This window comes from Corapipo altera, unplaced genomic scaffold (genome assembly GCF_003945725.1).
Source record: "Corapipo altera isolate COAL_440 unplaced genomic scaffold, ASM394572v1 61, whole genome shotgun sequence".
In the NCBI taxonomy this organism is placed as follows: domain Eukaryota; kingdom Metazoa; phylum Chordata; class Aves; order Passeriformes; family Pipridae; genus Corapipo; species Corapipo altera.
This window is the reverse complement of record NW_020884910.1, coordinates 7,532,240-7,545,700: the sequence shown is the minus strand read 5'-3', so window position 1 is coordinate 7,545,700 and position 13,461 is coordinate 7,532,240. Positions and strand designations below refer to the sequence as shown.

Here is a 13,461-nt window from a genome sequence, read left to right as displayed (position 1 = left end):
GCATGAGAAAGTAAAATTCACAAGCACTTTTAAATCAAAAGATACATTTAATAGGAGGAAAAAAGGGTCAGTGAGGCAGTCCGTTTAAAGTCTCAGTGCTCCAGAAGCTACAAGGACAAAGTTGAAGCCTTTTCCTTTCCAAGAGCAGAAAGTTGCACCAGGTCCACACTCAAGTAAGAGAGCCTTTCTGGAACATGGAGTCACTGTACAGAAGTCCACCATGACAGCAGTAGCAGCAGCAGCTCATACTACTCCCCAGACTTCCTCAAAGGCAGTAGTAATTTTAGCACACGTCAGGGCAGCAGAGAGGGGATAGTTGCTGATGGAGACCATCTTTTCTGTATAGTCAACATTGACCTGAGAGAAAAGAGGGATTAAAAAAAAAATAGAAAAAAACCCCATCAAGCTGCAAGTTTTCCTTGAGCCCCATCTATCTCCATTAGTACAAGAAAAAGAAGGAGCTACTGGACAGGGTCCAGTGGAGGGCCACAAAGATGATTAGGGGTCTGGAGCATCTCTCTTATGAGGAGAGACTGTGGGAGCTGGGCCTGTTTAGTCTAGAAAAGAGAAACTCAGAGGGGATCTCATCAATGCATATAAATATCTCAAAAGTGGGTGCCAAGGGGATGGTGCTAGACTCTTTTAAGTGGTGCCCAGCGACAGGACCAGGGGTAATGGCCGTAAACTAAAACACAAGAAGTTCCACCTCAACATGAGGAAGAATTTCTTTACATTGAGGGTGGCACAGCACTGGAACAGGTTGCCCAGGGAGAACTGTGGAGTCTCCCTCTCTGGAGACATTCAAAACCCAACTGAACATGCTCCTGTGTAACCGGCTCTAGGTGACCCTGCCTTGGCAGGGGGGTTGGTCTACATGATCTCCAGAGGTCCCTTCCAACCCTAACAATTCTGTGATTCCATTAATTGGGGAGGCACAGTATTTCTCCAGCAGGACAACTGTTAGCTCTCACTAATGCCCTCTCTTGAGAGGGAGAACAGTCCCAAGTGTTACAGTATTGGGCCTTTTTTGACAAGCCTGTCTGGAGGGAAAATGGGGGGCTGGGCAGGGGGGAAGCCAAGCTGAAAAAAGGGGCAGGTAAATCCTCCATACTCAGAACAAGACTGAAATCTATGCTGATAAAGATCTTTACAACTCCAAATAAGGGATACACACACTTACCGAACCATGGGCAAAAGCTCCCACTACAATGGCAACTGGCTCCGCTGCAGGAACCAGCTCACGCAGATCCGTCACCTTTGACGCTGCAAAGGAGGTACCAATCTTCATACAGCCCACGGGCAGATGGTCACTGACTGGATTCTTAATCACCTACAGAAAGCAGAAAGTTCACAGGGATGTAGAGGTAAGGCCACATAGCTAGGTCCATTGTTTGTTTCAAACAAACAAACAAACAGCTGTTGTCAACTGTTTGCAAACTGCACTAGGAGCTCACAACTAGTGCGACTGGAACAGCCCATCCTCACTGTCCACAGTAGTTACGATGTAACATATGTCATTCAGCAACCAATATTACATACACAATTCAACATTACAGACTGTTCTTACTCAAAAATCAAATGCCCTTGAGGTACACATCATGTTTCCGTGTTCCTCTGCATTACTCACCAGTTGCACCCAGGTCCTTGAGCAAAAGTGCTTGAGGCCATCTCTGCTTGGGCAGAGATGCCCAAGACACAGATGATGGAGGAGTAGGTGAGTCTTGGCTGAGGGGAGCAGAAGACAAGTAGTAGAGCCACAGAGTGAAGCTCCCTGTGATCAGCACTGCAATTCCTGAATAATCTGACTTCAAAAAAGTCTGTGAGACCACCTGAATAACTATAGACAGTGCTGAAAATCCAGGAGAAGCTGAGGCAGAGCACTGCTTCTAGGAAAAATATCCTGAACACCACCTTCTCCTGGAGAGGAGCCATGAAGTACACATTGGGCAGCAACATGGTCAGGATCCCCAGGCAGAGGAACAGAACAATCCCAGCAGGTGTGTTGCCACCTTCAGTGTGTATCTGGAAGATGCTCTTGAAGCAGGTGTGGAAGGAGGGCATAGGGGGCCTCTCTCCATGCAGGAGGTAACTTTTGGCCTTGAGCCAGTCAGACAGCACATTGTATGAGCCACTGCCATTCCCAAATCTTGTACACAGACTCTTCCATGTTCTCCATGGCGTGGTGAGCCTGTAGGGGCAGAGTCAGTACTTGCACCACCTCCTCCTCCTCACAGGCTACTGGACATGGCAGGTCCTCAGCACTGGCCATGCCAGCTGGTCCTTAGTCCCCCTTCTCCTCCAGGAACAGGCACAACTGGAGCTTGCCAAGATGGGTACCAGGGGTCATGAGTTTGGAAAAGTTGAAGTAATCCACTTTAGGCACCTTTGTCTCATCTTGGCTGGCAAGCAGGATGCCGCTGGGATCTAAGACCACTCTACCTTTTTTGGGTAATCTGGATGTACAAAGTTCATTTATGTCACAGCAGTTCTTGATCATGATTAATTCTTCAATATATTGTTCAGTATATTCCTTCCTCACCTGGAAATCTTGCTTCTGTCTCTGATGAGCAGCGCAGTAAGGTCCTGCTCCTACCCAGCAGCTCCTTGTTCTGGCATAATACTTGAGCCAAGTTTGAGAGAGCCCTGAGCGAGGAAGGCCAAGCATGGCTGCTTGTTGTCTATCCTTGCCTGCTGACCCATTTCCTCAGGGAGATGTGCTGGCTGGGGCAAAGCATTCTCTGCCAAGATGACGACATTATCATCACCATCTTCCTTAGGTTGCTGCTTCTCTGTGTTTCCAGCAACAAAGGTAATTCTCCATCCAAGGAATCCGATATCATGACAAGACCTTCGTCCCTGCAGTTTATCCAGTGTCAGTGCCCAGCCATGGCAGTCAGGCTCTCACAAGGAAACAGATCACTCAGCTCCAAGGACAGCAGTGTTTGGGGTTCCTTTCCTGCAGCAGCTCCCACAGCAGATGCCAGCCCCATGCAATGATGGGGTGGTATGGAATAGTGACCATGCCCACGCACCTCTAAGCTCCATCCCCTCTCTGCAAACAGGACACCAACCAAAAAAACTCCCCAAAAATCCCTCCTAAATCGCTGTAGGATGCAGAGCTACAATGTCGCAACATTAGCTGTGAATAGTTAAAGAATGCTTACCTTCAGCAGCTTCTGAGGCCCATCAGCTGCTCGAACACTGAGCTTATGCAGCAGCTGAACTGACAAGAGAAAACAAGAGAAGAAAATTACTTAAGCTGACAGTTCTTTTACTGAAGGAATCCCATGCTCTGCCTGGAGATCAGAGCTGAGGTACACAAGAAGTCTACCTTTAGACTTCCCAGCACTGCCTGAAGCAGTCTTAAGAAGTACTGAGCAGCAAGTTATTTTGCTGGTAGCACAGTCTCCTGCAGGCACTCACCACTGCGCTAAGGAACACACAGCTGGGAGTATGCACCCTGGAACATCACAGACAAATGGTTTCATTTCTCTGCTTTTTTTCTCAGTTTCACGTTTTAAGGTTGGTGCCACTTTTTGACTTTTCCCAAAGTTCTTCCTCTCTTAGCCAGCTTCCTGCATTATTCTGTGGATGGTATAAATTTTGAATCACTTACCCATAAGACCGCAGAACCGATCAAAGGTTCTTGGGATTCTGGTCTGGGGATTGACTTCAATTAGAACGTTCTTCTGGGTATGGATATAAACCTGCAGGAGACCAGCCCGATTTAGGGGGCTGTCCATGAGCATCAGGAGACTCTGAAAGTGAAAAACACACAGAAGTGGAAACAGAAAGGCACAAGAAAGGATTCTTGGGTAAATTGAGGGTTAGCTCCCATGACTGCAGAAGAGACCGATGTTAAGGCTGAAAATTCATCTGACTACTGGAGTTCTACTGTAATGCTAAGAAAGCAAGCCCAGACTCAAACAGCGACTAAACCCAAAAACCACATGCACAACACAAGAGCCCAAACTCACCCCCTGGGTTCCAAGGGCACAAGTGTCACTGAAAACCAGGAAATAAACCCTCCAACCCATTTACTAGGTTAGAAAGCAGACATTACTGTATTCACTGCTGAGGCACATGGGGTACCCCTCAACACATGTGCCAGTTATCAAAAATTTTAACTATTTACACGTTTTAGCAAACAGCAGAATTAGTGTTCATTGGCTACAAGTTACATAGTTCTCTTATTACCCGGTATTCTAGTTTCTATTGGTTAATTATTCCCCCACTTCTCATGCCAATTAGTCCCCATGCTCAGTTTCTGTCTTCTGTTGGGTCAGTGGTCTCTGGGTCGGTGGTCGCAGATCTCCACGGCAGAATTACCTTCTACCCACTCAGAGCTGATTTCAACAAAATTTTTGAGCTGGTTTTATTAGTTTCTTCGTTATCTTGGGAGTCCTGCCAAATGCCCTTGTCGCCAGTAAATTCTAACCATTATCAGTGGTACATCCTTCTCCCCGAGCTATATTAACTTCCCCCACCAAGACTGAGATCACTGAAGCACGTCAAGGCCTAAAATTTGTTTTCCTAACACATGGACATCACTTAGAGCTTAATTATTAGATGCTATCTGTTTCACGGACTGAATCTCCCTGCTTGCTGATTAGGTCAACGTTTTCCCCCGCTGCTGCATAGACTCCTTTTTAAAGAAATACAGCCTGTTCGGCAGCACAAGCAGGCCCGCAGCCCCGAGGAGCGATGTCCCCAGGCCGCCTGCAGGGCTGCCCCGATGGCACAGGCGCTGCCGGGCCCAGCGAGTACCTGGTGCGTGATGTCGGGCCGCACCTCCCCGGGGTCCCGGCCGATCCGCAGCAGCAGCGCCTTGTGCTTGTCGCAGTTGAGCAGCTCGAACGTCTTCCCCACCTACGGCCAAAGCACGGACAGGTTGGGCGGCGAGGGACGAGGGCGCCCGCGGCGCGGCCGGACCCCCTCGCCGCCCGCACCTTCACAGTCTCCAGACTCGCCCCCTCCAGCACCACCAGGAGCCGCCGCTGCCCGCGGGGCCGCTTCGCTTCCAGCGGGAGCCCTTCATCCTTCTCATCCCCCTGCGCGTTCCCACGTGGCCGCCTGGGCGCCGCCATTTTGCCACTCCGCCCCGCCGGCCCCGCCCTAGCCCCGCCCCGTCCGCCGCGGCCACCCAAGATGGCGCCCGGGGCGCGCCCTCTATCTGGCTCCGGCCGGACCCGCTTCCGGAGCGCTCGCCCGCCGCGCCGGAAGGCGGGCGCCGGGGGCGGGAGGGGGCGGTGGCGGCGCTCCCGGCGCCGCGGTTTCTCGCCGGAACGCGGCGGTGGTGGTTCCTTCCGGTGTCCTTCCCGGCGGGGGCGGCGGCGGCGCGGCCATGGCGCAGAACCTGAAGGACCTGGCGGGCCGGCTGCCGGCCGGGCCCCGCGGCGTCGGCACCGCGCTCAAGCTGCTGCTGGGCGCCGGCGCCCTGGCCTACGGCGTGCGCGAGTCCGTGTTCATCGGTGAGTGCCCACCCCGCCCCCCTGTGCCCCACGCGCCTGTCGCCCGCGCTGACCGAGCCCCCGCTCTCTCCTCGCAGTGGAGGGCGGCCAGCGCGCCATCTTCTTCAACCGCATCGGCGGCGTGCAGCAGGACACCATCCTGGCCGAGGGGCTGCACTTCAGGTAGGGCACGGCCCCCCCCGCTCCCTCCCTGGCCCCGCGGGTGCCCGCGCCCGTAACGCCTCTTCGCCTCCCGCAGGATCCCCTGGTTCCAGTATCCCATCATCTACGACATCCGAGCGCGCCCGCGGAAAATCTCCTCCCCCACTGGCTCCAAAGGTGAGAGAGAGGCCACGAGGCGGGAGGGAGGGAGGCGACGGGAGTCCTGCCGGGGCACCAGTCCCCTTCATGGGATCAAGGGATGATAGGGGGTTAGAATGGATCTGAAATTCCCTGCCCGTGGCAGGGGCACCTTCCACTAGACCAGGTTGCTCAAAGGCCTTATCCAGCCTGGCTTTGAATACTGGTAGGGATGGGGCATCTACGATCTCCCTGGGCAACCTGTGCCAGCGTCTCACCAACCTCCCATAAAGAATTCCTTCCTAACCTTAGGATTAAAGGGTGTATTCAGTTCCGCGCATACTGTGTCTCACCTAAAAAAATCTACTGCGCAGGCTTGAAGGCCTTACCCACATTTACAGAGCTGGGCGAGGGTCAAAACGGCCATCTTCTACAAATATAGTAAAACAAAGATCAAAAGACAAAGGTATATACACCTGCCTCCAAAGGTGCATCCAAATGAACTGTAGCGTGCTGGAACATCAGAACCATGCTCGATTCTGTGGATAGCGGACGTCCTGAGCGTCGTTCTGCCCTAAATTTTTTTCCCAAGTCTTCATTTGCGAAGCCTAGCCATGAAATGTGAATCACAGTCCCTAATGAAGGGCTGCTCTCTGGTTTCCCTGTAGGCCCCTCACCTCTCCCCTTCTCCTCCCTCTCAGACCTGCAGATGGTGAACATCTCCCTGCGGGTGCTGACGCGCCCCAACGCGGCTGAGCTGCCCAGCATGTACCAGCGCCTGGGGCTGGACTATGAGGAGCGGGTCCTGCCCTCCATTGTCAACGAGGTGCTCAAGAGCGTTGTGGCCAAGTTCAATGCCTCCCAGCTCATCACACAGAGAGCACAGGTGAGCCCTGCCTGGGGCAGGCTTGCACTCAGGTCACAAAGAAACTGCTGAACACTCCCCGCTGTGGATGTGGGGAGTGTTGTAACAGGTAAAGGAGGAATGTCTCAGGCTGGTGGATGACGCGTCCAAGTGGAAAGAGCATGGTGCTGTGCCCTGCTTGCAGCTCAATTCCAGTGCAAATACTAAGGTTGTATCATTTGCTTCTGAAGAAGACTGAACCCATTGGTACATGAGGACAAAACTGTACCGCAGTGGGAGAGGTGGGGGAGGGAGAGCTGATTTACATCACAGTTCACAGTAGAATTGGCTTTAAAAAAAAAATTACCTGGCTATTTATGGGTCTCAGAATGTCTGTCAGAGCAAGTTAAACAGTTTTGAAGGGTCTGAAAAATGAAGGGGATGAGCAGTTACAGCACTAACCTGTCAGTGATGGATGCTACAAAAGGGTAACAAGTACTTCTGCGCAGAATCCCAGAATGTGCCAGGTTGGAAGGGACCACAGTGATTAATCTGGTCCAACCTCCCTGCCCAAGCAGGGTCATCTTGCTTCATCCGTGGCACAGGATTGTGTCTAGATGGTTCTGGAGTATCTCCAGTGAGGGAGACTCCACAGCCTCTCTGGACAACCTGTTCCAGTGCGTGGTCACCTGCACAGGAAAGAAGTTCTTCCTCATGTTCAGGTGGAACTTCCTGTGCATCACTTTTTGCCCATTGCTCTTGTGCTATTGATTGGCACCACCAAGAAGAGCCTGGATCCATCCTCTTGTAACCCCCCCCTGCACACACTGATTAGAAAAAGATTAGAGGGTCATCTGGAGGGAGGGGTGTTGCTAAATAATAGAAATATTTAGCTTAAAAATGCCTGTGTCTGAAAGTTTGTGTTGTGGTAATTTGATTGCCAGGGATTCTGAGAGTGCTCATCACCTATGGTAGCTGAGGGAGAGAGGAGGTGCTGCTTTTCTTTTCAAAGGCTTTACAGGAGATACTGCAGGATCAGTAGAGTGCTAAAAAGGAAAAGTTGTCAGTGGAAGTACAAAGCATCTCTTAGGTAGTTTCTGATCCGTGACAAAAGAAGCAAAGATAGGAACTAAGTGTCCAGGTTTTGTTATGAGAACTGACCCGTAGCAGGGACTTCAGGGTTTTGTGCTCATCCACACGGTGTGCACTTGGGGGGATTTGTTCATCCTCACGTGTAGAGGGAATGAGTGGAAATGATGTGACAGCAAAGAGTATCTGTGAGGGGTTCAGGTTTATTGGAAGCAAAGGCTGTTAAGCATCTGTGATCTTTGAGAAGAGTAGTTCTACGATCTCTGAAACTTTTGAACAAACTGAATTGGATTTGCCTTCTTTTCACATATCCTTACTAGTGTTTGTCACTGTGAAATGATGTGTGTTGCGGGGGTTGATAATCAGGAGAAAATGAAGTGCCTTTATGTAGTTAGGCACTCGCAGTTCACACAGTGAAGGTTTGTGTCATTATTTTCAAGTTCTGCTCAGAAACAGCTGTGGCAAGAGTAAAAGCAAATACTAGACCGGCCAAGCATGTGATACTGTAGCAATAGTTTCTGTTTAAGTTAATATTTAGTGCAGGACTTGTCAACCTGCCTGAAAAAGGTGCTGGCAAGTTAAACGTGTAATAAATCAAAATATCTTGCAGCAACACCCATCCAAAGTGGCTAAAAAGAGTGGAGTAGCCACAGTAGAGAAGTAACAAATTGTGTGGTCACTTTTTTTCCATGTTGGAATACAATTATGAGAAGACAGCCTGCAAACAGTGACAGGTTCAAGGTGGAGAAGGAAATGCTTGTTGCCAAAACGTATGGGAACTGTGGAACTAGATGTGGTAGGATGTGAAGGCCAAAGATGCTTTCAAGGTTTTTTATTTCTGCAATGTTAATTGCATAGTAGTGACTATAAATAAGCTGTAATGTAGTTTTGAAAATGTGATGTGTAGCTATGGATACACAGTGTTATTCAGAGGCGGTATTGATGTTCGTGGTTTGGAGCTGGGCTTAGACAATGTCTCCCCCCACACCTTGAAGAGCAGTTGTCCTTCACTTCTGGAGTGCACAGGAACACCCTGTGCTTGGTACTACTCTTCTTGCTGTATTTGTGTTTCAGGTGTCCCTGCTCATTAGGCGAGAACTGACAGAGAGAGCCAAGGATTTCAGCCTCATCCTGGATGATGTGGCTATCACAGAGCTTAGTTTCAGTCGTGAATACACAGCAGCTGTGGAGGCTAAGCAAGTGGGTGAGTTCTGTTTGTGCCTGAAAAGGGTGGATTGCCTTTTCCCTTTCACTGAATTATTAAAAAAGGAGGTGGAATTTGGGCTACTGTGTTGCTGCTTTTGTATCAGTACAGGTACAGAGTTATAAATTCCAGCCTCCTTAGTAATGGAGCTGAACAGGTTTACGTTATAAGTATTATCAGAAAGCTTTGGACCATAGCTGATAGGATAGACTGTTGGAGGGACTGAGTTCCCAAGGCTAGGGTTTCTCTTCAGGCCGGGAATATGTTTCTTCCTGTGGGGGTTACCTGTGGAGGGTCTGGATGCTGTGGATTTTACTTAAGGTAAGGTGCACTCAAATACGTTTTGTACTTGTGGATATGGTCCCAGAATGCCATAGGTTCTTTCGGAAGCAGAGCCCCTGGGCCTCCACTCTCAGGTTCTGATGGCTCAGAAGACAAGATGTGGTTCCAATGCGTGTGTCCCTTCTCCCTGCAGCCCAGCAGGAGGCACAGCGCGCCCAGTTCCTGGTGGAGAAGGCCAAGCAGGAGCAGAAGCAGAAGATAGTTCAGGCTGAGGGGGAAGCGACAGCTGCCAAGATGATATCCTGCTTCGGGAGATTTTGTGGGACGTGGCTTTTGAGCTTGACAGTCCTGAGAGTCCGTCACACTGAGCTCACGCTCAGGAGACTGTGATCGGATGAAAGCTTCAAGTAGGTCACTGTTATTTTTTCCCCCCACTTCTCCAGTTGGCTGGAGTGAGGTTCACCTGAGGTTGCAGGTCAGAGCAGAGAAGGTCATGAGCCTTCACTCCCTGCTATGAGGTTTAACTTTTATTGGCTGTGTTGGACCATAACCCATAATGTTCTTGATTTGGGGAAGGAAAAACATGCCTGCCCAAAGGCCCATGTTATTTGGATAGAGATTTCTTTTTAGCCTTCAAGATGTTTTTTAACATGGCTTAGGAAGAATTCCTGGGGGGCAGGCAGCTTCTGTTTGCAGGTTTTCCTTAACTTTGTTCCTCTGCACCTTGGGGAAGCTCTCAGCAGGAATCCAGGCTACATCAAGCTACGTAAGATCCGAGCTGCTCAAAACATCTCAAAAACGGTGAGCACGGAATTCCCTTTGTCCTTTGCAGTCCTTGTGCTGTCCCCCCAGCCCAGTGGCCACGTGATGAATTTAAGGCGAATGTGATTTGCCCTGTCCTGGTCTTTGTTCCTGCCCAGCTGTTTTTGCTCAGATAGAGCTTAAGATGATCTGCAATTAGATGTGAGGCTAAGAGTTCATGCCCTTCATATGATAAAGCCAGATCCACATCAGATTCCATCACCCACACTCAGCTGCAACCACCAAAAGCTCCTGGTTCCCTGCAGGCTGAGAAGGGGGGACAGATAAGTGTGGGATCGAAGGTCTTTGTGGCAGAGACAGAATGAGCACTTCTTCTGGAAAGTCTGATGGCTTCTGGGATGGAAGTCAGGAAGTTACAGAGTTGTTTTGGGGAATTGCATCGATTGAAATAAAACAGGAGTTCTGTATCTGAAGGGGGAGATAGGTTCCTAGTGCTGTTCCCCCATGTGCGTTTATAGTCCCTTATGCCGTCTCCGTAATGGATTTCTCTTTCAGATTGCTGCCTCACAAAACCGTGTGTATCTCACAGCAGATAACTTGGTACTGAACCTGCAGGATGAGGGCTTCACCAGGTAAAGGGACTGGATGGCTGGATTTGTCTGCACCCTACCTGGGAAGCTGGTCCCCTCTCTGGAGCTCCCTCAGGATCTTTCCTCTGAGAGGAGCCTGATGCCAGAGGACACAGCCAAGTAGGGAGCAGTCATTCTTACTGTGGAAATGGAGATTTTTGTTAAATCTAATCAACTTATTCTTGTTTTTCTTCTTCCCCACCCTCCACCCCTTACTGCATCTGCTGACACAGAGGAAGGTAAGACTCTATATATTTTGATAATTTTGTTAGTACTTGGAACAAGGATGTTGCTGTTTTGCCTGGTGCCTGGGATGTTTCTAGCTTGGGCTTTTTTGGCCCCAGGAGGTTTATTCCATCTCTACCTCGTTTCCCATTTGTGATGTGAAGCTTGAAGCTTTCCTTGCAGAGGCCACACAAACATCTACATCAAGTAGGAGATACTCAGTAATTGGAGCTCCATGTGTGTCCCATAAGGAACCTTGCATGGCAAAGGCAGGAGTGAGGAGTGTTCTCTGATCTATCACGCGTCTACAGGACATCCTGTGTTTGTGGCAAAGAGGGCTGTAAGAAGGCAGGCTGATGATCATAGGAATTTGTGTTAGTTTGGGGTAATGATCTCTAGGAAAGATGCTTTTATTACTCTCCAAAAACTTTCCAGTCCATGCTAGAAATCTCCATTTCCTGCTTTCAGAGCTGGCAGGAATTTCATGGCTTTGCCTAATCTATCCAGTGTTTACTGAAAAAGGCAGTGCCAGCTGAGCTAAAATAAGATGTAGCTGAAAGCTTAGATTTCTTAGAATCGAGAAGGGAAACCAGAGCTGGTTTCTTCTCTGTGAGATCTCTGAGAAGATCCTTCTTTGTCACCTCTGATGAGATTCTGTCTTACTCATTCCAGAAGGCTTAAGGGGCTTTGAAAAAAAAATACTTGTAGGAAGGACTTGAAAGTCCAGATCCTTTGGTGTGACATCCCACACCCTAAAATCCATAGTGAGGGGCTGGTTTGGCTTTGTTTGTGCTTTCTAACTAATGACTCCTGTCTGTCTCCCTTTCAGTGACAGTCTCCTACTCAAAGGAAAGAAATGAAAGAAGCTAAAGACTCCTAGAACCAGCGTTGCTGACCAGCAGAAGATAAGAGTGAGGATCTTTGAACTCCCTCCACTAGCATTGTTTGCCCTCACTTTGAAGTTTTTAATCCAGTAGCCAGATTTGGTCCCTGTACCCTTGCTCCATCTGTGGTGATTCCTGTTACAGGAATGGGCTTTGCCTGTAGGCAGCTGTAATTCCTTCCTCACCCCACTGGTTAAGTTTGGAGAGGAGACAAGGGACTGGTATTAACCCATGTGGATATAGTAATTTGCCTCTAATCTTCATTAATCTTTAGATTTCTGTAGGATATCAGAATTCTCTTTTGGTCAAGTGAGGGAGTTCTGCTGCCATCAGCACCAGGCTTTTTTTTGTAGTAAATTTTGTTTCACTCTTGATCCCAAGAGAACCTGGGACTGAATTCAGGAAAATGCCATTCATTGGGTGCCTGTCACTGCTGGAATATCTATTTGTGTCACTGCCTGCTCAGTGATGCTTTCAAACATTTGTAAAAATTAAAAGAAAAACAAATTTATATTGTGTCTAAGTGTGCTTAGTGCCTGAAAAAAGATGTTGCAAAGGGGGAGGTGGAATGGAGATTTTACTTGGTTGCAAACAGAATGAGGATTTTGAAGGGAAAGGAACAAGAGAAATACTCTCCTGTTCACTGGTTGATCACAGGGTGGGAAGACAATGAGGAGGTGTGGATGCTCATACAACTGCGTGGGTGACCAGGGCTGGTTTCTTAGCCAACTGTAAGTGCTAGAGTTGAGTGTAGGTTTACCTGCTTTTCCAGGTCACAGAAGCATATATATGTATACACTGTGTGTGTAGATATATATATCTATGTATGTGTGTATGTATGCATACTGCTTTCCTGGCCAAAAATATAAGACAAATTTTCCTCCACTGACTTAACTCTCTTTTTGCTTGGGTTTCAACAGCAAGATCTTGTCTGCTTTAAGAGCTAGCTTCCTCCCTGTCTCACTGGGCTGCCCTATACTAAGATTTAGGACTTGGAGGTATCACATTCATAGAATCATACAATATCCTGAGTCCACAAATATGATCAAGTCCAACTCTTCACTGCACACAGGGCAACCTAAAAGTTGTAAGAGCATTGTCTAAACACATCTTGAACAGAGACCAGTCTTGGGGTGATGACTGCTTCCTGGGGGAGCTTGACCACCCTGTAAGTGAAGTCCTTTTTCCTAATACCCAATCTGAACTTCCCCCGATGCAGCTTCAAGGCATTCCATCATGTCCTGTTGCTGGACACCAAGGAGAAGAGTTCAGCACCTCCATCTCTGCTCCCGGTGATGAGAAATGAGGTCAGCCCCTCGTCTCCTCTAAGCTGAACTAGCCTTGTATCCTTAGCTGCTCCTTGTAAATCACGCTGCCTTTTGCAGTCTTTGTTGCCCTCCTTTGGACATATTGTAATGTTTTTTATATCCTTTTATCCTGGAGCTTGGAACTGCACACAGTATTCATAGTGAGGCTGGACCAGTGTTGAGTACAGTGGGACTGTCGCTTCCTTTGGCTGGTTAACTATCCTGTGCCTAATGCACCCTGGGATAACATTGACCCTTTTGCCTGGCAGGGCACCCTGCTGGCTCACAGAGCCTGCCATCAGCCAAAATGCCCAGATCCCTTTCTACAGAGCTGCACTCCAGTCTCTTGTCCCCCAGTCTGTATTTACATCTGGGGTTACACTGTTTTGGGTGCAGAACTTAGCATTTGCTCTTGTTAAATTTCACATGGCTGATGATTGCTGAGCATGCTCGTCTATCAAGATCTCTCTGTCAGGCCTCTGTCC

The 13,461-nt window shown here is 48.9% G+C and overlaps 2 protein-coding genes and 1 pseudogene across 2 annotated transcripts; 1 reads left to right on the top strand and 2 right to left on the bottom strand.

The window, feature by feature from the left end:
* Positions 1 to 27: 27 nt before the first annotated feature.
* On the bottom strand, positions 28 to 5,111 carry EMG1 (EMG1, N1-specific pseudouridine methyltransferase). The gene is made up of 6 exons (XM_027653488.1): positions 4,950 to 5,111; positions 4,768 to 4,869; positions 3,617 to 3,758; positions 3,165 to 3,223; positions 1,181 to 1,330; positions 28 to 357 (listed from the first exon to the last, which is right to left on the bottom strand). The coding sequence occupies exons 1-6, from the start codon at positions 5,085 to 5,087 to the stop codon at positions 244 to 246; spliced, it is 705 nt and encodes a 234-aa protein (XP_027509289.1). The 5' UTR covers positions 5,088 to 5,111; the 3' UTR covers positions 28 to 243.
* Positions 1,337 to 3,154, bottom strand: LOC113951904 (annotated as a pseudogene).
* Positions 5,112 to 5,322: 211 nt separating the features above from the next.
* Positions 5,323 to 12,180, top strand: PHB2 (prohibitin 2). Its single transcript, XM_027653486.1, has 10 exons — positions 5,323 to 5,471; positions 5,549 to 5,633; positions 5,710 to 5,789; positions 6,452 to 6,636; positions 8,758 to 8,887; positions 9,363 to 9,466; positions 9,893 to 9,970; positions 10,487 to 10,563; positions 10,794 to 10,799; positions 11,615 to 12,180. The coding sequence occupies exons 1-10, from the start codon at positions 5,345 to 5,347 to the stop codon at positions 11,643 to 11,645; spliced, it is 903 nt and encodes a 300-aa protein (XP_027509287.1). The 5' UTR covers positions 5,323 to 5,344; the 3' UTR covers positions 11,646 to 12,180.
* The last annotated feature ends 1,281 nt before the right edge of the window (positions 12,181 to 13,461 follow it).

Bases quoted from the DNA above. Each gene is read 5' to 3' on its own strand.
- PHB2 (XM_027653486.1), top strand. From the start codon at position 5,345: ATGGCGCAGAACCTGAAGGACCTGGCGGGCCGGCTGCCGGCCGGGCCC. The intron at 5,634-5,709 runs GTAGGGCACGGC...CGCCTCCCGCAG, and splicing joins GCCGAGGGGCTGCACTTCAG to GATCCCCTGGTTCCAGTATC. The intron at 8,888-9,362 runs GTGAGTTCTGTT...TTCTCCCTGCAG, and splicing joins TGTGGAGGCTAAGCAAGTGG to CCCAGCAGGAGGCACAGCGC.
- EMG1 (XM_027653488.1), bottom strand. From the start codon at position 5,087: ATGGCGGCGCCCAGGCGGCCACGTGGGAACGCGCAGGGGGATGAGAAG. The intron at 3,759-4,767 runs GTACTCGCTGGG...TTTCACTTTCAG, and splicing joins GGCCCGACATCACGCACCAG to AGTCTCCTGATGCTCATGGA. The intron at 3,224-3,616 runs GTAAGTGATTCA...TTCTCTTGTCAG, and splicing joins TCGGTTCTGCGGTCTTATGG to TTCAGCTGCTGCATAAGCTC.